This window comes from Podarcis gaigeae (assembly GCF_964106915.1).
Source record: "Podarcis gaigeae genome assembly, chromosome: Z".
Classification (NCBI taxonomy): domain Eukaryota; kingdom Metazoa; phylum Chordata; class Lepidosauria; order Squamata; family Lacertidae; genus Podarcis; species Podarcis gaigeae.
The window spans coordinates 50145818-50169009 of NC_139691.1; the positions used below are offsets into that span (position 1 = coordinate 50145818).

A 23192-nucleotide genomic window follows, 5' to 3' on the forward strand; every position below is an offset into this window, starting at 1 on the left:
TCCTCTCTGGGAAACGCCAGCTCCAGTCTACAAGATGTCTGAGGGGCATGAAGATGGAGAATTCAGGGGGCAGGCAACTCACAAAGGCCTGATTTGCAAGCAGAAGGCATGGATGTGGCAGCAGAGCAGGCAGGAAGAGACTGGCAAATGGGATACGAGCCCAACAGAACATGGGTGGCCCCTCGCTTTGTGTCTACCTATAGTGAAGGCACTTTGCCCAAGAGTACGGAGATCAGGCCCGCCTGGCTGGCAGCTGCATTAGGATTCCCCAACCCAGATGGCTTGACTGTCTTCCCGACGGGGGTCTCTGAAGAAAGGAGCCACAGCAGCCCCCCCCCTCCAGCAAGGACTTGTGCAAATAAAGGCTGCACCTTCTCAGGACACATGTCTTGCTGCTGGCACTGAGCCCAAGACATTTTGGCACCTGAGGCGTCCTCCCTCCCCACCAGGGCAGAAGAGGTGAGAGAAGATCTACATCAGGAACAACAACAACAACATGTTCATATCTTTATATATATATTGGGGGGGGGGACTCAAAGCAGTTTACAACCTAAATTAAAACTTCAAATAAAACAATCCAGAAGAAAACATTACAGAAGAAAGTCAAATATAAAGTATACATTCAAAGCAACATACATCTATCAGGAAGCTAAGAACAAGGGGGGAGGAAGATCAACATTGGGATCTTCTGCTCCTGTGGATCCTGCTGCCTGAGGTGGTCACCTCACCTTGCCCCATGGGTGGGCCGGCTCTGCCTTTTACACAGGCAGGGAGCAGGGGGCACATGGTGGGGGGGGCAGAGGCTGGCTGTATTGGGGGAAGCCCTTTTCAATAATAATGCAATAATTTCATTATTTATATGCCACTCTGGGCAGCTCCCAACAAAATATTTAAAAGACAGTAAAATATCAAACATCAAAAACTTCCCGATACAGGGCTGCCTTCAGATGTTTTCTACAAGTTATGTAGTTCTTTATCTCCTTGACATCTGATGGGAGGGCGTTCCACAGGGAGGGTGCTACTACCAAGAAGGCCCTCTGCCTGGTTCCCTGTAAGCTCACTTCTCGCAGTGATGGAAGCACCAGAAGGCCCTCGGGAGAGGGACCCCGGTGTCCGGGGTGGAGACGCTCCTTCAGGTAAACATGGCTGAGGCTGTTTAGGGCTTTAAAGGTTCCCTCACTGTGGAACCAACACTTTGAATTGTGCTTGGAAACACACTGGAAGCCAGTGAAGACTCCATACGACCGGTGTTATATGGCTCCAGCAGCTGCTCCCAGTCACCAGTCTGGCTGCCGCATTCTGGATTAGTTGTAGTTTCCGGGTCACCTTCAAAGGTAGCCCCACGTAGAGTGCATTGCAGTAGTCCAAGCGGGAGATAACCAGAGCATGCACCACTCTGGCCAGACAGTCTGCAGGCAGGTAGGGTCTCAGCCTGCGTACCAGATGGAGCTGGTAAACAGCTGCCTTGACACAGAATTGACCTGCACCTCCTTGGACAGCTGCGAGTCCAAAATTACTCCTGGGCTGCGCACCTGGTCATTTGGGGGCACAGTTACCATGTACAGGAACAAGGAGTCCCCCACACGTCCCCCCATCCTCCCAAAACAGTACTTCTGTCTTGTCAGGATTCAGCCTCAATTTGTTAGCCGCCATCCATCCTCCAACTGCCTCCAGACACTCACACAGGACCCTCACTACCCTCACTGGTTCCTCCGATTGCCTCTGGGTAGAGCTGGGAGGGTTCGGTGCCAGATCAAGGAAGCAGCGGCCAATCTGCAGTGTGCAAGGGGCTTGCTGCAGCTCCCCAGGCCATGAGGGACCCAGAGAGAGGGAGGAGGAGGATCTGCAAACAGGTCCTCAGCTCCCCCCCCCCCACACGATTGTGCAGGAAATGAGCAGAGCTCAAAACAACTTGAAACAGCAACTCCCCAGCAAAAGATCTTGATATGGGGAAAGATGGGGAATTTTTTCCTGCCCTTAAACTTGGCAATAGAAACTTTAGATTGAGGTGCTGGGAGGGGAAGGAGAGGAAGGAGGCAACAAAAGGAACTGGAAAGCATGTAGGGGTGCTGTTTCTGTGCTTGAAGCCTCCCTCCCCCCAAAAAACCCACCCTTGCAGAGAAGCCACTTTCAGAGGGCAGCAGAAGGGGCACAGACTCCTCTGCAGCCACCACAACACATCCTAAGCTTAGCATACCAATGAGAGCTGCAGGACATGTCGCCCTCAAGGGATGTGGCTGAGATTTGCGTTGGCCCATCCCAGTCACCCACTCCCACCCCTCACAATTATCTCGGTGAAGGAAAGCTAAGATAGGAATAAATTAATTGTGCAACAGGAGGCAGGAAAGGCAAGCCAGGCCTTGAAATAAGCGGTGGGCGCCAGAGGATTATGCTGCTGTTTAGGGGAGCTTCCTTGGCTGGGGGGTTGGTGGCTCCAGAGGGGAGAAGATGGAAAGTTATCCAAGGCACTCAGGCTGCCTCCCTGGGAGTCCTCATCCCAGTGGAGCTCCAGGAATCCCTCCCTCACCTTCCTGAGTAGCTGGTGTCATTGTCTTCCCGGCAAAGCACACTTTGGTTGAGCCTCCAACCTCAGCCATGGAAGAGGAGGGGTGGGGATGCAGTGATCTGGCATAGCAATCTTTGGCAACGATTATAATTGTCCTGAGAGCAAGAAGGCACTGTGAGCACAAAGCTGGCCTGCAGTCCCCTAAGGGAGGCACCAGCTGAATATGAATTGGTACGGTTAGAGAGGACCCTGAGGGTCATGTAGCCCAGCCCCTGCGATGCAGGAAAGCCCAGCTGGCTTTGGTTAGTACTCCCTGGGCCCCCTGCGCAGGCTCTCCCGCAGGCAGCGCAGCTGCTCCTCACCCAGTTTGATCTTGTCCTCCAGCTGCCGCTGCTGAATGATGAGTGCTGACTTCATGCGCACAAAGTGCTGGTAGTCGTGCAGCTGCTCAGCAGGAAGGCAGCGTGAGACGCTGGCGAAGACCAAGCGCTCCCGACGGGAGACATGGTCCTGCAGCTCCTTGGCATCCTCCAGCTGCGCCATCAGCTGCCGCTTCTTCTCCAGGAGGGCCAGCTTGATTTGGGGAAGGGAGAAGAGAGGGAGCTGTCAAAACCCAGAGCAGGAAAACCAGGAAGCAGGCACAGGACACCCAGGCACACATGCCCACCCTCAACAGTGTAGTGCAGCAGCAAAAAAAGCTAACGCTCTTCTAGGCTGCCTCAACAGAAGTCTTGTGTCCAGATCAAAGGAAGTCATGGTCCCACTCTATCCTGCCTTGGCCAGACCACACCTGGAATCCTGTGTCTAATTCTGGGTGCCACAATTTAAGAAGGATGTTGACAAGCCGGACCGGGTGCTGAGGAAGGCAACCAAGATGATACAAGGTCTGGAAACTGAGCCTTATAAGGAGCAGCTGAGGCAGTTCGGTATGTTTAGCTTGGAAAACTGAGAGGAGATATGATAGCACTTTTCATATATCTAAAGGACTGTCACGTGGAGGGTGGAGTGAGGTTGTTTCCTCCTGCTCTAGAGGGGAGGACCCAAAGCACTGGCTTCAAGAAGTTACATGAAAGGTGATTCCAACTAAACATCAGGGAAAACTTTCTGACAGTAAGAGCTGTTCAACAGTGGAACAGACTCCCTCAGGAGGTGGTAAACTTTCCTTCCTTGGAGGTTTTTAACATCTCATACTATCAGAAAGGTCTTCCTGGTGTTTAGTCAGAATCTACTTTCCTACAATGGGATCGGGTCCTGCCCTCCAGAGCAGGAGAAAACAAGCTTGCTCCATCTTCCATGGGACAGGATATCTCCTCTCAACTCTCTCACTCTCATTTTATCCATGCTCAACTTCCTCTGCTGTTCCCCATCAGGCTTGGTTTCCTGACCCTTGATCACCTTGGTTGCCACCCTCTGCACATGTTCCAGCTTGTCAATATCAGGATTGTGGTGACCAGAATTGGACTCCAGATGTGGTCTAAGGCAAAATAGAGGTGGGGATGAAGAGGAGGCAGCAAACATCTTGGTCTGGGGACAAGGAGCTCCCAAACGGGAGAGAGAGGCCTTTCAGAGCTGCATTTCCAGAGGTCGCCCACCCCACCCCACCTGCTCTGTACCTTCTCCTCTTCCGCAGTGGCATCCAAGTCCAGGCTGCTGAGGGCATTCTCCACCCTTGCCAGCCGCCCTGAGAGGGACAACAGGAGGTTGACCACCTTCTCCAGGTCTCCGATGAAGAGGCGGAACTTCTCGTATTCATGGGGCTTGCAGACCCCCTTGACATGGTTCTCCACCTCTCTGCCCAGCACCATGTTGGCATTCATGTCATCATGCAAGCCCCGCTGAGCCTCCTGCAGCACCCCCAGCTTCCGACTGATGCTCTCAATTAGCTGCACCTGGAGGCAGGAGAGATTGCAGTTGGGGTGAGAGGTTAGTTAGGCGGGGACAAGTGCCACGGGAAGAGACTGACTGTAGCAGAATCAGGCCAAAGGGGACCCATGTAGCCCAGCATTCTGGCCAACCAGTACCCAATAATTGGGGGAAGCCCAAAAGAAGATCAGGAGCCTAGCAGTAGCACTCTCCCCATCTGTGATTCCCAGCAACTGGGGGGTCACCTCAGAGGCACACTGCTCTGGGACGTGGAGGTGCCAGAGAGCCATCATGGCCAGTAGCAACTGGTACAAGCAGATTATACCAGTGAATTCCATCCATTTGCAGGGTTCAGCTTTGGACAGTACAGGGCTTGGGCTCTGTTTGTGCAGAACTGCAATTGTTTCGCAGCAAGCACACACTGTCCTAGTGATGAACAGTGATGGTCCAAGTTCCCAACTCAACTTTTCCAGCCCCCATCCCACCCCCCAAAATACAGGAGCCACTCACTGGGGCTATGTTTGACTCAAAGAGCTAGACAAGTCTGCCCACTAATCCCCAAGCAGCTGTGCAGGGCCTGGAGACTGAAGTGGAAAAGCCCACTTCCCACCGGCTCACCTTCTTCCTGGCCAAGTCATGGTCCACCTCTTCCTCCTCCGAACAGGCTCCAGCCCCCTCAGGCAACTCCTTCATCTTGTTCAGTAGCTCAGCCTTGCCGGCTGACAGGTTATAGTAGGCAGAGCAGGAGGAGGTGGGGCTGGCAGCTCCTCCACAGGTTGGGGAGACAGGTTGGCTGGGTTGCCTATACCAACAAAGAGCATTGTGGGAGGGATGGCTCCAAAATGCAGAGGAGCCAAGGCAACACTGTCTGCCTTCACATGACCATCTTGGCTGTGAGTCTTGGAAAACCTGCTCCTGCCTTGCAGGTCTTTCCCACCTGGCCTGGAAAGGCGGTGTCTGGACTGACTCCAGCTACAAAGCTGAGGCTGCCAAAAAGACTCCTGGGCTGGGGTAATGTTTGGGAGTTTTGTTGGGGTGTGTTGTTGCTGTGGTTGATACTAATTTCCTGTGTTTTTATTTTAGAGCTTGTTATGATATATGTGGATGGTGTTCAATCATTACACAATACACAACCATTTTTTGGTGTTTCATTTATTGCGGCAACCTTATCGAAGGATGGGCAGGTCAATGTTCCATCCACCAGAGGATGGACCAGAATGTGTGCGCATGCTCGCTCTTCCGGGTCAGAGGAGCACCCGTGCACACACGCTATTTCCGGCGCTCCTCTGACCCAGAAGTGCACCGGAAATAGCATGTGTGCATGCACATGGGCACTTCTCCATCCCACCCACGGGCGCACACGATATTTCCGGCACACATTCAGGTCGGAGGACTGCCCGTGTGCCTGCACACAGGCACCATCAACCCGGAAGGCAATCCCTGTGCCACGCTGCGCCGCACCAGTAACAGCGGGCAGCAAGGGGTGACGGTGGCAGGAGTCGCCATGGGCTGGTTAGACAAGCCTCGTGGGCTGCTACCAGCCCATGGGCCTTAGGTTGCCGACCCCTGATTTATTGTTTATGACTACCTATGTCATGTTCTAGTTATGTGTTTTATAATGTGAGCTGCCTTGAGCGTGGTTTGGACTATGGGAAGGTGGCATACAAATAAGAGTATGCATCAATGTAAACAGAAAACTGATGGCAAGACGCTACACATGAAAAATACTGGAAGGGCAGGATATGCCACGTTGAAGTGGGGGGCATCAAAACCTGCAAAACTGAACATCTTTCAGGGGAAGAAGACAGAAGAGGGAGGTCAGCAGAATGCTTTTGGAACTCTTTGGGGTTCTAAACAGTAGCCCTTTGTCCAATGCATAATTTCCAGCTTTGGAAGACGTTATGAGGCCTTAGGGTTCATCCACACTTGCCTTTTGCCCTGCACTTTCCATGAGAACCTACTCTATAATTCCAAATCAGAACAAACAGCCATTTGGGTTTTCTGTGAATTGCCATTTGCTTCAATTCGGCGGGAAAGAGGGGGCTTTTGTGGGAAAAGCCCGGGGCAGAAAGGTTCAGACATGGTGCTTCAGTGTGCAAACTTGTACTTAGAAACGCAGCACAAAAGGAAGTCTGGATAGTACTGGCAGTACTGCTCATCTCCATGCATGCATGTGTGTAAGAGAGAGCGTTTGGTCTCTTTAACTATTTTGTAACTTAAATAAATGCTTATAATGGGTAGGCTAAAGATTTTCAGGTGGTCAACAGGTGTACTTTTCGTTTCCACTTCTGAACTACAGCTGAATTGCTGTTCCCTTCTTGTTAAATCACTTTGAGCATTCTGTGTGACTGGCATACAAGCAAAGTCATGGTGACGAATTAGAACCATCTTATAAGTCATGCAGCTATTGGCTGACAGAAGTATAAAAAATAAGCTGCCCTTAAGCCCTTCTTCTATCATGCATTGATATCATTGTAAATGATACATATGCAATGTATCATTGTAAGCCCCTTCAAACTCTACAAATCCTACTACTCTATGAATTCTCAATATATTTACAATAAAACAGCAACTGTGGTGGGGGTGGGGGATACGTGGGAGTCACAGGCAGCAATGAGGTGTCCCAAGAGGGGCATCAGCAGGAGGGGCACCTCCAGGGAGACCCCAGGTTCACACCCACCCAGAGGCTGAGGCTCTTCCTATACATTAGTCTCCTACCCTTGGATGGTGGTTTGCACTACTTTCTTCCCCTCCCACAACTGATCCTCATGGCAATCCTGTGAGGTGGGACAGACTGCGAAAAAGGGAGCTGCATGGCTTAGTGGGGGTCTGAATGTGGGTCCCCCACACCCTGGTCCTTCCTCAAGGCTCAGAGCCATCCGTCCCCCACCTGGTTGTCCTCCAGATGTTAATGGACTTCAGTTCCCATTACCCCCTCCTGACCACAGCTCAGATGGTCTTAATCTCAGGGACGTGGGTTCGAGCCCCACGTTGGGCAAAAGATTCCTCATTGGACTAAGGTTGGACTAGATGACCCTCGTGGTCCCTTCCAACTCTACCATTCTATGGTTCTATGCTGGATGAGGCTGGTGGGCCCAGGAGGGCTCCTGGCAGGGGAAGGATGCTCTGTGCCAAGGGCCCTCATAGCCCCCCCCCCCGGCCCCCAGATCTTGCTGCCCTACATACCAAGAGTTTTTGGAGATGCCATTGCAGCTGGTATGCCTACCTGGCTGAGAGTCCCACGGCACCAGCCTGAGGGGGGCACACAGCACCCTCACTGGGGGAGAAGAGGCCCCCCATCATTTCCGCTGCCGTCACCAGACCCAGGGTGGGGCTGAGCACTCCAGCCAGGGAGCGGTCCCTGCCTGCCACGTCCCTCATCAGCTCTTCCGAGTTCAGGTGGAAGCGGTGCACTGAACCCACTGTACCTGGGCAGCAGGCATCTCCTTCAACCCCCTCTAGCTCCTTGGAGGCTGTGAAGGGGGAAGAGAGAGAGAGAGAGAAGCCCTTTCAGACGGCAGCATTGCTGGAGAGACAAGAGGCAGGGATACCTGCAGAGCGGAAGCAGAACTCACCAAGGCTGGAGGGGCTGGCTGACACCGGCTCAGGGGTCCTGCTGGCTGATCCATCCTTCCCCTTTTCCCACAGGGGCCTGGGTGTTGCTGCTTCCTCCGGGGAACATGCAGGCCTTTAAGCACAAAACCCACCAGACACCCAGTTAAAGACAGGTTAAATGGCTTCAAGGTCAGTGGTTTTTCTACCTTTTTCTTGCTGGCCTGGGAGGGAAGGCCCCGGACTGACTCCAGCTACAAAAGCTGAGGCTACTGAAGGAGCACAGGGCAGCAAGCAATGAAACACCTTAAAAGTAATTCCAGTGAAGAGGCTTTTTGGAATAGGAAAGTCCCAGGTGCTGGGAAGACCTCAGGGATGGCACCTGTCTCATATTTGAGGGGAGGCAATGCCAAAGGAGATATGCCCCTAAGTCATTTTTGTTGATTTTCCAAATTTTTACCAAATCAGCCACATGAAAACAAATTTAATACAAATTTTCAGAAAATTGGTTTCCTGCACTCCATTCATGATGTGTCCAAGGTCCTCCTTGTTGCTGCATTATTTCCCTGATTATTTCTAATTCGCATTCCATTCCTTACCATTAACCTTATACTACAATAGTTTTCTGTTCTTTTTAAACTTATTGCCCTTAACCACCAGCCATCCACCTGCCAATTCCTGCACCTATAGCCCTGATCCCTATATTGTGTGGAACTGGACCTCCTGATAAGATGGCAAGATGATAAGAGTTGGAGCCTGGCAACATCTGGGCCCACCCTCCCCTGCTCACAGCTTCTGGGTTCAGGCAAGATTTGGGGTAAAGGTAAAGGTAAAGGTACCCCTGCCCGTACGGGCCAGTCTTGACAGACTCTGGGGTTGTGCGCCCATCTCACTCAAGAGGCCAGGGGCCAGCGCTGTCCGGAGACACTTCCGGGTCAAGTGGCCAGCGTGACATCGCTGCTCTGGCGAGCCAGAGCCGCACACGGAAACGCCGTTTACCTTCCCGCTGGTAAGCGGTCCCTATTTATCTACTTGCACCCGGAGGTGCTTTCGAACTGCTAGGTTGGCAGGCGCTGGGACCGAGTAGCGGGAGCGCACCCCGCCGCAGGGATTCGAACCGCCGATCACCTTTCGATCGGCAAGTCCTAGGCGCTGAGGCTTTAACCCACAGCGCCACCTGCGTCCCTTAAGATTTGGGGAGAGGTCCACAAAATCTCACCTGAACACAGACACAGCTGGTGCCTCTTCTTGCTTCTTTGGTGGAGCACCCTCCTGCCACGGGAGAAGTGAGGAGAAGAAGCAACTTCTCGCACATGTCTCTCACACATACCACTTCTCCAGCAGCGGTCAGGTCGAGTGTCACCCACAGCAGCTTCAGAGATGTGAGAAGAAGTGGCAGCAGTGGCAAAACTTCACAAGATCTCATCAGCAGCTGACCCCCACCACATTCCCTTGCTTCTCCAGCTGCCCCTTGAGATGCTGCCACCTGAGGCAGATGTCTCAGTCCACCTCATAGTTGGGCAAGTCCTGCCACCATGTCCCCATCCTTGCTTTTGGAAAAACAACTCCACACTACTAGCCCACATGAAGTTACTTGCCATGAGATTCCTCCTCTTCTGCACCACAGTCTGACCCTCTTGCTGCTTTCTGCCCTCGCCCCAACAAGTCCACTCACTGTAAAGTCTCTTGCTACAGGCTGGATGGGGTTCAGGCTAAGCTTAAAAGGGGGCACAGACTCAAGGGCCATCTAGTCCAACCCCCTGCAAGGCAGGAATCTCAGCTAAAGCATCCAGGAAAGATGGCTACCCAACCTCTGTCCTTTGAGTCGTCAGTATGAAGAGGCCTAGGCACTGATCCTGCTCTCTCCTGCCCAGCTAGTCCCTCCTGAAACCACCTTCCCTACTTCCCTGCCCCTCTGTACAGACCACCACCCCCATCCCATGCCCACAACCTATGAGCCCCAAGAGGCAGAAAGCAATGCACTACTTGCCTGGATGACCCACTCTGGCTGCTCCCATCTGGCACTGCCCACTCTGGGGTTCGGAGTGGCGAACTGTTGTAGTGGTAGGGGGAGTGGGGGGCTTCCTGAGGCCTGGGGCTGAGCTGCTGGCCGGCCTCCCCCCGCAGCTGCTCCAGAGGCAGGCTCTGAGACCGCTGCCTTGCCACCTCGCTGCTGCTCTGGCTGTGGGCACAGGCTTCTTCCAGGTGAGGGTGTGGGCCAGCCTTGGGGGGAAGCAGATGGCTGTGGGAGGAACAGCTGGGGCGGTATTTCTCCCAGTTTGGTGGCGGGGGCCGTGGAGGGGGCAGGCCCTTTTGCTTGGCTGCCCGGGGAGACTCCAGCCGGGCCCCCTCCTCCAGCTTGGCCAGAGGGGCTTCTCGTCTCTCCCTCCCAGAAGCACCGGCCTGCTCTGCACAGAGGTGGCTCTCTGAGTAGGCCCTTTCGCGCAGGGGGTGTCTGTGAGGGGTGGCAGGGTCCTCTTTGTAGGCCAGGATCTCTGCTGCTCGCCCAGGCCTCTTGCCGTCCCAGGAGAGGCTGTGAGTGGGCCCAGCGTGGCAGGAAGGGTGCCATTCTGCCTCAGAGGCCTCTGAGCAGGTCCAGAAGGGGCTGACCCTCGCAAAGCCCACCTTGTGTTGTGCGAGTTCACTGCAAGGAGAGTGAAAGAAGAGCAACCTGCAGCATACCCACCAACATTTCTCTGGTGAAAATAGGGACATCCTATTCCCCATCTTTTCCCCGTCTGATCTCCCACAGAAGTCATATACAAGTTTGTATCTGTCACCTTGAGCCAAATTACAACCTCCCCGCTGAACCTACATTGAATACAATGGGACATACTTCTGAGCAGACAGGGAAAGGCTCTCTTCACAATAAAGGAATAAATGCACCATGCCTTTCTTGAGAAATGGCTGCTGCTGAAGAAGTGGATTGTTGATATTTTCCTTCAAAACTATAGGAAGGGCTTCGTATGACAGCTTCACCATTTCCTTCATTTGGTGCTGGAATTTTATTTTCAGGATAAACAGGATTCTGTTTTTGCCCCTACACACAGACACCACTTTTAACTGTTCTCCGAGATGTGGAGGGAAGGAAAAGGGAAAATAAAAGCATTCCAAGATCAAGTCAGAAACTGGGATGGCTTCCATCATTCCAGGACTGTCCCTGGAAAATCAGGACACTTGGAAGTGAGTGGCAGCAGCCTCTGCAGACAGGACCAGCCCAAGGCATTCTGACACCTGAGGCGAACCACAGAATAGCACTAGGGAAGACAACCCCCCCCCCCACGCACACACCCCATCCCTTGTGTTAACACCAGTTCTGTCTCAGCATCTCGGGAAGAAGCTTCTGACAGGACGTGGGCTTCCAAAAGGCCATCAACGGTTGCTCTCTCCCACCTTCCTGGGTTGCTACAGCCATGGGGCAAACCCCTTCAGTCAGAAGGAAGGTTGGGCCAGTTTGCCCTCTCCACCCTGCCCCAGCGGGTTCGTGTGCCACATTCCTGGCTCTGGTGGTTTCAATGCTCAGTTCCCATTCCTCCTGAGGTTGCTGGTGGGTGGTGCTGGGCCTTCAAAGAAAGGCCCTCATTGATCTTGGTTGTGATGAATGCCAAGGGTGCCTTGAGGAAGTGGCGCCTCTCCCTAGAGCAAGATGGAATGGGTCCAGTCCCAGCAGCAAACACACAGGACTTAGCAGAGGTGGGAAGGAATGGCTCTTCTGTTGCTCCAGCCTACAAGAGTTCCCTATGTGGGCCTATGCCAGCCTTGGAGCCTCATGCAGTTTGGGGTGAGTGCCGATGACGGAGAAGGGCCTAGCATCTTGTGAGGAGGGGCCCCCAGCAGGAGCACCTCACAGACACCTGGGGACATCAAGTGAATCAGGAACTGCTGTGCCACGTTGCCGTTTTTCCTGCTTCCCCACCCCACCCATCTGTGGGCACAAACATCTAGCATTCCTTGCCCACCCCAGGCACCCCCTGCCTACCTCATGGACGGGCTCATCGTCTTCCTGCTGGGTGCAGGAGGCTCCCACTCACCCAAGGAAAAGTCCTGGAAAAAAAGGAACAGAGGCTGAGGGTGGTGGCACGAAGGGCCAGCCCACCCATGAAGCAAGGTGAGGCAACTGCCTCGGGCTGCAGTATCGTCAGGAGCAACAGATCCCAAAGCCAAACTTTCTCTCCCCACACTTTTCCCCCTGATGTCAATCTTCCCTCTCTTCTTCCCTGAAACAGAGGTAGGCCCAAATCTCGGGTCTGCCTTGGGTGCCAAAATGTCTTGAGCCAGCCCTTGGGGAGGTCTGGAATCCACCAGGCAATGATGAAGACTCTCCTTGGAATGACTGACTAAGGGAGTAGTCCTATGACTGCCCTTCACCTTGATATGAGACCTCTGTTGATGCAGCCCAGACTAGCATTAGCTATTATTTTAATTTTATTTTATTTATTTTTTTGCTGCTGCTGCTGCTGCTGCTGCTGCTGAACCATACTGTTGACTCACATGAAGTTTGTGGTCCTCTAAGACCCCAATATCCTTTTCACATGCACAGTGTCCATATAATAAAATCATAGAGTTGGAAGGGATCCCAAGGGTCATCTAATCCAATCTCCTGCAAATGCAGGAACTCAACTAAAGCATACATATAGAATCATAGGGTTAGGGTTAGGGTAAAAGTACCGTACCACTCTATTCTGCCTTGGAGGGAAACCACCTAGAGACCCATGTCCAGTTCTGGGTGCCACAATTTAAAGATACTGACTAGCTGGAGAATGTGCAGAGAAGGGCAGCCAAGATGGTCAAGGGTCTGGAAACCAAGCCTGATGAGGAGCCTTTGAAGGAGCTGGGGATGTTTAGCTTGGAAAAGAGGAGGTATCTATATCTTATCTTCTCCTGCTCGATGAGAGGGCACTAACCTATGGCTTTAAGTTACAAGAAAGGAGATTGCAACTAAACTCCAGGAAGAACTTTCTGCCAGGAACAGCCCTTTCACAGTGGAAGAGATTCCCTTGGGAGATTGGAAGGCCATCTGCTATGGATGCCTGAGTGGAGATTCCTGCCTTCCCAAGGGTTGGACTAGATCCTCAGAGTCCCTTCAAAATCATTCTATGATTCTATGACTTGTTCCTTGCACAGTGAGCCTTTTGGGGAGGCTGGCTAGTTCCAAGACCCTTGGATGAGCAGCACCTGACCCACAGCCTCTCCCAGTCCTGCAACAGACCCCTCCCACACCCACACCCTCTTACCGCTAGAAAGGTCTTCCTCGCATGCCACGGTCCCCCCTCCTCCAAGAACTTGTGCTGGGCTGGGCAGCAGCAGCAGCCGCGGCAGCGATTCCAGGCGTGCGAGTGGCAGTGGTGGGCCCAGTGGCCAGATGCTGCCGGCATGTTCCTGTGATGAGCTGCGGGGCACCGATCCCCATAGCAGCAAGCACAGCCTTCCCGGGCAGCACGTGAGCAGGGAAGGGGGCGCCAGTGATCACAGTCTTCCTCACACTGGGTCAATGGCTTGCAAAAGGCAGGCACCTCTGGAAGGAAGTCTTGGTAGGTGTGGGGTGGCGGGGGCTGCAGGAGCCTGTAGGGCTGGTCCACAGAGTGGCGGCGCTGGTCCCTGCGCTCGGAGCTGGCTGGCTGGAAGGAGTCCTGGTCCACCATCCTGGGGAGGGGTACCCCCGCTGGCCTGTTGTTCTGGCAGCTGAAGCCCCCAGAGGACAGCGGCTTGCTTGTCTCCTCAAAGAACTTCCTCCGGTCAGCAAAAGGCAGGAAGCCGGAGTCCTCAGGGGGCGGCAAGGGGCTCCCAGAAACAGCCACCTGCTGGCTCTGATGGTGGGGCTGCAGCTTGCGCTCTGGTGACCACCTCCAGCGGCCCCCTTGACTTCCTCCAGGTGGAAGAGCTCCCTGGGGCTTCCTGGGGCTGGGGAAACCACTTTCTGCTGCAAAGACACTCAGCTCAGAGCCCCAGCGCCTGGGAAGTAGCACTCTATGCTGGGTCAAGCCAGGAGGCCGGCCCTTGGGCATGGGAGGCGGAGGAGAGTGGGGCAGGGAAGGAGGGACAGGGGGGCTGCCGGGGGGCTCCCCTGCCTCCTGGTTGCACTCCCCCTCCTCCAACAGTGGAGTGGAGCCCTTCGCCTTTTGCAGCTGTGCTTTGCGCCACTGGATCTCGTTCCGCAAGTTGGTGGCAAAGCGGTCGCTGCGCCGGCGCATATGGGCTGAGCGGTGCTGAGACGAGCCCCCCTTCCTGGTGCCCACAATGCTCCCTTCCTCCTCCTGCCCCACCTCTGCCGATGCCTCCATGCTGGGTGCCTCCTTCAGGCCTGTGCTGGCATCTCCAGTGGGCTGCAGATGCGGGGAGGATGCCAGTTCGACAGAGGCACTCCTGGGTCGCTCTGGCCCCATGTGGCAGCAGCTGCTTTCAGAACGGGGGCTTTGCGCCTTTCTGGGGGAGCCCTGACTCTGCTGGGCCCCTGGGTTGCTCCTTTGCTCCACATGCAGCGGAGACACAGTCCAGTGAGAGCCCTCCTGGGGGCAGGAGACGTGCAGAGCCTGCAGCTGAGCCGCCAGCAGGTGTTCTGGGGCACTGTGACGATGGCTCAGTGCTCCAGCCCAGCAGGCCTTCCAGTGGGGCTGGCAGGCACCCTCGGGGCTGCCTGGCTTGGTCACAGAGGGGTCCTGGCTGCCTGCGTGAGGCTTGCCCAAGGGGTGGTCCCCACTGCTCTGCTCACCCAGAAGGGAGCTGGCACTCTGGGCTGCCTTCTCCATGGGGGTGGGCTGGTCAGCATGAGAACTCAGCAAGTAGTAATGCTCTGTGGGTGACTCCTTGCCCAGCTCGGGGTCCCTGCCTCGCACAGAAAGGAGCGTGTCCGAGGTCCAGCGGGCCTTGAGGCAAGGGGAGTCCTTCCGACGGCCTTCTGTGTTGGTTGGGGGCAGGTTATAGGCTCGCAGGCTGTCCTGCCTCACTGGCGGCTGGGGAGGGGTGGACACAACAGCTCTGGTAGAGCTGGGGAAGTGACTGTCCTGAAGGCAGGGGGCTGTCCTGGCACCAGGGGCAGGCCGGCTGGGCAAGGGGTGCAGGCCCACCGCTGCCACAGCTTCACCACTGGTCTGCAGGTAACGGGGGTCTGGTGGGAGGCCTTCAGGGACACCGCCGTCCTCGGGCCGCAGGGCAGAGTCGGAGGCGTTGGAGCTGGCCGAGAAGGAGCTGTAGGCAGAGTCCCGCTTGTTCTGGTACATGGTCTGGTCAATGGGAGAGAGGCTGCCCTCGTAGTATGTCTGGCCACCCTGGTCCAAGCTTTCCATGCTCCCAAGGGAGCTGCTCTTGTCTGTGCTGCAGTGGCGAGCGAGGGGGTTCCAGGGCAAGGGAAGATCACTGCGGGGAGAGGGGGGGATCCCTCATTAGGAGGTTGTAGACAAAAGTGCCTGTTGCCAGTAACCTTTCTTATTCATTTCTAAGAATGTTTGCATACTGCTTCATTTATTTAATTATTAAATTTATTCACTTGAAGATCACAGGGTGGTTCACAACATAAAATCACAAAATGGGAACACAAAATACATAACAAAAAACCACAACCGAAACCCTCTATTGAAATGAATCTTAAAAAATGGTTTACTCCAAAAGCACCTAGATCTGGTGTGTGACCACCCTCTCAAGAACCTTCCCCAAGAAGGGGAGACTGGAAAGTAGCCAGTAGTTAGTTTTTTTCAACTCCAGGGAGGATTTCTTGGCTGAGTGGTTTCACCACCTCCTCCTCTCGCAAGACGGTATTAACCACTTCCCTGGCCCAGCCAGCTGTCCCTCCCCTGCTAGTTTCTATCAGCCAGGAGGAGCAAGGGTCCAGAGCGAAAGTGAGTGCCCTGACCGATCCTAGCACCTTGTCCATGTCTTTGAGCCTTACTAACGGAAACTCATCCAACACAACAGGACTAGACTGTGCTCTGGACACCCCTCGAGATTCATCTGCTGTTAACAGTGGTGTCAAGATCCTGGCAGATGTAATCAGTTTTATCCAATGCTTTGCAACCAAATCACAATGAATTACTATTGGATCCATCACCTCCTTTGTGTCAGACTGTAAGAAGCCCCATACTACCCAGAAAAGCTCTGCCAGACACCATAATGAGGATGCAATGGAAGCAGAAGAGTATGTCTTCTTTACTGCCTTCACTGCCAGTAAGGTAGGCTTTGTGATGAGCCCTCACCAGTGTTCGACTGCAGTCTACGAGAGTTTTCCTCCAGTCATGTTCCAGCCGTCACCCAGGGAGGAAACAAACTGAGAAGGTGCTCAGGGGTGATTGTGTCAATGGGCCAAAAGTCATCCAGATGTTGCACAAGTCAGCCAGGGCTTTGATAGGAACATCAGTCATATCAGCCAGAAAGTCCCCCAGAGCTGTCTAATAGGTAAAGAAGGTAAAGGATCGCTGGATGGTTACGTCCAGTCAAAGGCAACTATGAGGTTGCGGCACTCATCTCGCTTTCAGGCCGAGGAAGCTGGTGTTTGTCTGCAGACAGCTTTCTGGGTCATGTCGCAAACATGACTAAACTGCTTCTGGCACAATGGGACACCATGACGGAGACCAGAGCGCATAGAAATGCCATTTACCTTCCTGCTGCAGCGCTACCTATTTATCTACTTGCACTTTGACGTGCTTTTGAACTGCTAGGTTGGCAGGAGCAGGGACCGAGCAACAGGAGCTCACCCCATTGTGGGGATTCGAACCGCCAGCCTTCTGATTGGCAACCCCCAGAGGCTCAGTGATTTAGACCACAGTGCCACCCACTCTCTCACCAGAGCTGTCTGGAAATATATTGGATCCATCAGCTTCCGAGGGCAGACCCTTCTCATAGGTCCACCACCTCTGCAGAGGGGGGAAGGTGCTGAAAGCCTACACTTCAAAAAGGAAGTGATTTAACTATGACATGGGATGGATGTCAATAACACCCACTTTCAGATCACCCTCTTGCCACCCAATGACATGTTGGGGCAGCCCCATGGTCGTCATGGCAACTATGAAGTCCCAAGTGACCGCAAGGCCAACTGTTTTGGTATGGATGTTGAAGTCCCCCAACACCGGCTGTCTAGGAGTCCTCAATACCATGCCTGAGCATGGGTGTGTTTTTTTGGCAAAATGTCTTGGGCAGGCCCTGACAGCACGTCAGAAAATTCAGAAACGACAAAACCCAGCCTTTTGGCAACTTGTGCCCTCTTCCCCACTCCAGGCTGGAGGGCGTTGGCAGCCCTGCCCCCTTCACTCAGACAAGAGGCCTGCAACTCATTACCTCCTCCCTGCTAGCAGCCAGGACGGCTCCCAAGCCGCCTCCCTTCCTGAAGGGAGATGAGCTCAAACCAAACAAGCATCTGAGGCATTGGGGGGTGGAAGAAATGCCAGGCTGGAGAGCTTCAGCACGAAGCCACTGCCATGTCCCACAGCCGAGCAAGGATGATTGTGCCACAGGGCCCAGGATAGGTCTGGGAAGAAGCCAGTCAGCCAGCAGCAACTCCAGAGCCCAACCCATGAGCAGGCAGTGGGTGGGTGTGGAGGTGGCAGCAGGATGGTGCAACTAGTAAGGAGCAGTCAAACTCACACCCTCCTCCTCCTGCTGCTGCTGCTCTCTGTTCCCAGACAAGGACCAGCCCCCGCCTATTTGAGGATGATGGGAATCAGTTTTCCAGATGTTTCTGAACTACAAGTCATGGAATCATGGGATTGTAGAGTTGGAATGGGCTCCTGAGGGTCATCCAATCCACCCCCTGCAAAGCAAGAATCTCAGCTCAAGCATCCATGACAGGTGGCCATAGGGCCCATTGCCCTTGACCACTGGCCATCCTGGCTGAGGCTACCAGGAGTTGGGGGCCAACAACTTTATCCTGAAAACTGCCCTGTGATCTTTGGACAAAGGATAGAGCATCACATTCCAACCCTTCAATATTATAATTCCATGGTCAGCCCCCTGAGAGAAAGAGCCCCAGGTGCCCCCACCGCCCCCTGCTGCCATGGGGAGAGAGGTGCTGCCAAACCAGACAGATGCCCAAGCCCATCCTGTGGAATGCCCTCCCATCAGACATCAAGGGGATGAGTAATTATATGTCTTTTATGAGACATCTGAAGACAGCCCTGTATAGGGAAGCTTTTTAAGATCTAATGTTTTACTATGTTTTTATATATGCTGGAAGCCATCCAGTGTGGCTGAGACAACCCAATCAGATGGCTGGGGTACAAATAAATTATTATTATTATTATTATTATTAGTCAGGCAGCCACTCACCTGGGGTCGCAGCCTGAGTGCCAGGAGAGGTTGAAGGCATCGGCCGGGAAGTGCATGGTGGTGTCAGCCTCAGTCCGGACTTCGGAGAGCTTGGCCAGGTGCCATGAGTGGGGCCTGGTGAGAGGCACAGCCCTCCTGTGGAGCAGATCGAAGGGGGAGGAAATGAGCCAGAGGAAACAGCAGGCACACCTCCCCTCCTCCACCACAGGAGAAGCTCCTACTGAGAAGCCTCCTTAAGGGCCATCAGAAGGCCGGGCAGGCTACACACACACACACACACACACACACACACACACACACAGCATGAAGAACCAGCTGCATGAATGTAAGATGGAGGACAACTGGCCGGCCAGTAGTACATGTGAAAAGGATCTAGGGGTCTTGGTGGATCACAAGCTGAACATGAGTGAAGCTTAACATGACTGATGCAGCAGCAATGAAAGCTAAGGCTCTTCCAGGCTGCATCTCCAGAAGTTGAGTGCCCAGGTCAAAGGAAGTCCTAGTCTCAATCTATTCTGCCTTGGTCAGACCCCACCTAGAGTCCAATGTCCAGTTTTGGGCTCCACCACTTAAGAAGGATATGGACAAGCTGGAAGGTGTGCAGAGGACAATGGCCAAGAAGATCAAGGGTCTGGAAACAAAGCCTTATAAGGAGTGGTTGAAGGAGCTGGGTATGTTTAGCCTGGAAATGAGGAGACTGGGAGGAAATATGAGAGAAGATATTGCAAGGGCTTGTTTTCTTCTGCTCTGGAGGACAGGACCCGATCCCATGGATTTAGGAAGACCTTTCTGACAGTAAGAGTTGTTTGGCAGTGGAACAGACTCCCACGAGGCGGGGGGCTCACCTTCCTTGGAGGTTTCTAAGCCATGTGTCACGGGTGCTTGGCTGGAGATTCCTGGGTCCCTTCTGACTCTACAATTCTAGGATTCTAAGATACTCTTCTCTCTCTCTCTCTCTCTCTCTCTCTCTCTCTCTCTCTCTCTTTCTCCATCTTTCCCTCATCTCTTCTCCCCCACACCCAAAGCCATCTCAAGGCACAGCCCCCCTCCACTGCCAACCCACATGCAGAATTTATACAAAATGTGCTGTGAGGCAGGTCTGGAGGTTGGCCAGAATTAAGCAAGATCTCGTTCTGGCAGGCAGCATGGGGGCGGGGGAGGGGGATGCCATGCAGAGATGGGGAGCTGGGAGCCTTTCTAGCTGCCACCCCCATGTAGCCCCCTGCAGAGCTATAGGTCAGGGATGGAGAGATTCCTATAACTTTGGAAGGGTTGCTTCTCAAGAGTATAATGGGTGTGGGAGGGAGAAGATGGTTCAGAAAGATGCCTAAGTGATGTTTCCTGTCTGTTGGAAGAGCCAATTTAATCAAAGAATTGTAGAGCTGGAAGGGACCCAAGGGTCATCTAGTCTAACCCCCTGCAATGCAGGAATCTCAGATAAAGCATCCCGGACAGATGTCCATCCAAGCTCTGCTTAAAAACCTCCAAGGAAGGAGAGCCCCGCCCCCCACCTTCCATCCCACTCTCAAACAGCTCTTGCTGTCAGAAAGTTCCTCCTGATGTTTAGTTGGAATCTCCTTTCTTCTAAAGTGATGTAGCTCCTTTAAAAAACCCAAAAGACACAGTGGGAAGGTTGGGGAAGGAAGGAGTTATTCAGAGGGAGGAAGTCTTCCATGCTTTCGCCCTTGTTTTATACAGCTGCAGCAGCCCCCCCCCCCCCCCGTCCTCCCTTTTCACACATCTGACCTGGGAAGAGCTGAAGTTTGCAGCACACAAACCCTCAATATCTCATTTTGGGGACAGGGTGGTGGTGACTCACCCTTCTTCAGCCACCAGAAAATGCCAGGATGGGAGCTTTCCCAAATGGAACATAAGTAGCCCCCATAGGCAGAGCCAGGACTTGCCCAAGACATTTTGGCACCGGAGGCGAATAGAAAAATTTTATCCCCCGCTCCACACCAGGGAAGATCCGCGTCAGGAACAAGGTGGGAGGAAAAAAGATCAGGACCCGCCGTGGATCCTGCCACCTGAGCCCATGGCCTCAGCTGCCTTCATGGGAGGGCCAGCCCCTTCTCCCCCCATCCAGCTCAGCACCACCCAGACTGACAGGCAGTAATGGCTCTCCAGGGTTTCAGGTAGGAGCCTCTCCCAGCGCTACCTGCAGATGCTGTGGGGAGTTGCCAGCTGAGCTGCCTCGCCAGTGGGAGCCTGCAGACACCAGAGCAAAGCAGCACAGCAGGCCTGGCAGCGAGGGTGTCTTCACCCACCCCAGTTAGGGAAGGAGACAGGGAAGAGAGGATTCGTCCCACCCCTTCTCCTCCAGACAAGGGACTCACCAGGCACACCAGAAGGAGGTGGCAAATGGGATGGCCCCATGCACCCCAGGCACAAAACACTCACCTGTTCGTCGGCAGTGGGGAGACCTGTGTGAGTGTCCAGCAGGACAAAGGAGCGCCCCAGGACTCCAGCCCACACGCTGCTGGGAGCTGTGGGGAATAAGCAGCTGAGGGGCCGGGACATGCAAGCCATCCCTACTCAAGGGGGAGGGGCTTCTTACTGGGCAGGCGTTTCCTGCCGCCGCCCCCCTCCTGCACTCCCCAAGCCAGACGCCATTCCCATCCCCTTCCAGCCAGGAAGTGGTGAGGAAGTGATGTCCAGGGAGATAAGGGAGCACGTGGAGCAGGCAGTGGTCATGTTGGAGGCCCCAAATGATGCAAAGGAACAGCAAAAGGGCTTCCTGGCTCTGTGGAGCAATGGGAATCTAGGAAAAAGGTCAGCTTGGGGAAGAAAACATCTGTCCACCCATCAGGCCCTCATGCAGGCAGGCCCAACTTTGAGGCAAGGTGAGGTGGCCGCCTCAGGTGGCAAGATAGCAAGGACAGAAGATGTGGATCTTTCTTCCCTCCTTGTTCCTGAGCTAGCTCTTCACCCACCCCTTATTCCCTGGTGGGGAGGAGGGGATCCTTTTGTCTTAGAGGTGAGGAGCTCTCCTGCCCCCCCCCCACTGTGCCCCACAAGATGAGACAGTCCACTCTAGCCTGGCTGCAGGGGGAATCCCAGGACTCCTCTGGCTGAAACAGCTGCAGGCCTCCTTGTCCTGCGTTCACCTCCACTCACCCCACGCAGGAAGCAGTAGTGACAGAGGGCAGGAAAAGTGAGGTCATCGGCCTCAGGAGGAAGATATACTGCTCTATTCTGCCTTGGTCAGACCACACCGGGAGTCCTGTGTCCAGTTCCAGTGGCCACAATTTGAAAAGGATATTGGCAGGCAGCCAAAAAGGTTAATGCTCTTCTAGATTGCATCAACAGAAGTAGAGTGTCCAGATCATAAGACCACTCTATTTTCCCTTGGTCAGAGTATACCTGGGGCCTGTGTCCAGTTTTGGCACACTAATACTGTGTCAAGGTCTGACACCAGAGTTTAAAAAGGATATTGGCAGGTGTGCGAAGGAGGGCCACCAAGATTATGAATTTCTAAAGAGCTGTCACATGGAAGATGGAGTAAGCTTGCTTTCTGCGTTAAATAGGTTTTCACAGAGAAAAACATGCGCCTCTGAAACTAGTTAAGAGAGAGGGAAGATGGGGGAAAGGAAGATCTATATCAGGAACAATAGGGGAAAGAAAGATCAACATTGGGATTTGCTGTTCCAGTGGATCCTGCCGCCTGAGGCAGTTGCCTCACCTTGCCTCACGGGTGGGGTGGGCCGGCCCTGGCTGGCCCCATAAAATAAACCCAAGGGTTTAATGATTCCTTAAATCATTATGTAAAAATATTACAACTCCTAAAAAAAATTGTTGGTGTTTGATGGGGGATGGAGGGAATGAAATCTAGGCTGCTTTGGACCAGTCCTATGGAACTTCAGTTGCAGAAGCAGGTGTGAGAGAGGGGTGTGTGATTTTAAGGGCACATCCACACTTATTTTCATAGTCAAAGAAATGTTTTTATTGGCACAGGTCCGCATTTTCCTAGTTCATGCTGAGCTCTTTTTTCTTTTTTTGCCCCTCCACTGTCCCCAAAAAAACCTGCTCTTTAACGCAGAATTGCAATTTGGATTTTGTGCTGATTGCATTTGCTCTGATTCAGCCACAAACAGCGAGTTTTCAGGGGGAAAGCACTGTAGCAGAAAACCTCCAAGAACTGGGACAGGGAGCTTAGAAATGCTGCAGAAAAGTCTGGATGAGCCCTAAGAAACAAGGCGCCCTGTCATCCACCCTGTTGTTTGTCTGTCGCTAGGCTGGCTGCAAATAAGAGGTGCAGGTCCTAATTCCTGCCACTGGAGGGCAGCAGCAGGTTGGTCAAAGGAGCCCCACATCTGACAAGGAAGCACCAAATCGGATAAGGATCCCTGTCAACTAGCCTCTTCGGGGGCGCATTTCTCAAGCCCCCCTAAGGAGCACCATCAGCACCTGCAGGTCTTCTAATGGAATCACGGTTAGAAGGGACCCCCGAGGATCATCTAGTCCAACTCCCTGCAAGGCAGGAATCTCTACTCAACTTTAACAAGGGAGGAAGAGGAGAAGAGCAACAGAATGTGAGGCCAAAGGGAGACCCACGAAGCTCTCACCTCCGGAGGATCATCTTGAGGGTGCGGTAGGAGCCCTTGATGAGGATGAGGGCCTCCTGCCGAGAACCACACAAGGGCGTCCCGTTGATGTTCACCAGCTCGTCCCCAGGACACATATTCTGCGACAAGGATGCCTTCCCGCCATCCTCTACCTGTGAAGAGACACGGCCGTAAGCATCAGTGCAGGCAGGCAGGGGCTGATTCAAAGCTGCAAGCCCAACTGGGATACAGACTCCCAGACACTTGTCTCAGGGGCTACCCAGAACGGTTCGCAGTGCAAGAAATAAGTCATAAAACCCTAGACTCCTAGACTTGGAAGGGATTGTGAGGGAAAGGAATCTCAGCACAATCCTCCCTGGCAGTTGCCATTCAAGCTCTGCTTAAAAACCTCCGGTTAAGGAGTGTCCACTACCTCCTGAAGGAGTCATTCCACTGTCAAACAGCTCTTGCCATCA

The 23192-nt window shown here is 53.6% G+C and overlaps 1 protein-coding gene across 3 annotated transcripts in view; it reads right to left on the minus strand.

Annotated features, from left to right (window-relative positions):
* Positions 1-503: 503 nt before the first annotated feature.
* Positions 504-23192, minus strand: part of SHROOM4 (shroom family member 4) — a 36987-nt gene continuing 14298 nt past the window's right edge. For 2 of the 3 annotated variants that reach the window (XM_083722687.1, XM_083722689.1), the window contains exons 2-11: positions 22738-22889; positions 18173-18307; positions 13156-15274; positions 11901-11965; positions 9912-10565; positions 7945-8057; positions 7596-7842; positions 4988-5171; positions 4120-4395; positions 504-3079 (exon numbers count right to left, since the gene is read on the minus strand). In XM_083722687.1, the coding sequence (XP_083578813.1) occupies positions 2810-3079; positions 4120-4395; positions 4988-5171; positions 7596-7842; positions 7945-8057; positions 9912-10565; positions 11901-11965; positions 13156-15274; positions 18173-18307; positions 22738-22889 (4215 nt within the window). In that variant the 3' untranslated portion in view covers positions 504-2809. The remainder of the gene's footprint in view (positions 3080-4119; positions 4396-4987; positions 5172-7595; positions 7843-7944; positions 8058-9911; positions 10566-11900; positions 11966-13155; positions 15275-18172; positions 18308-22737; positions 22890-23192) is intronic. The other variant, XM_083722688.1, reaches the window with a different exon arrangement.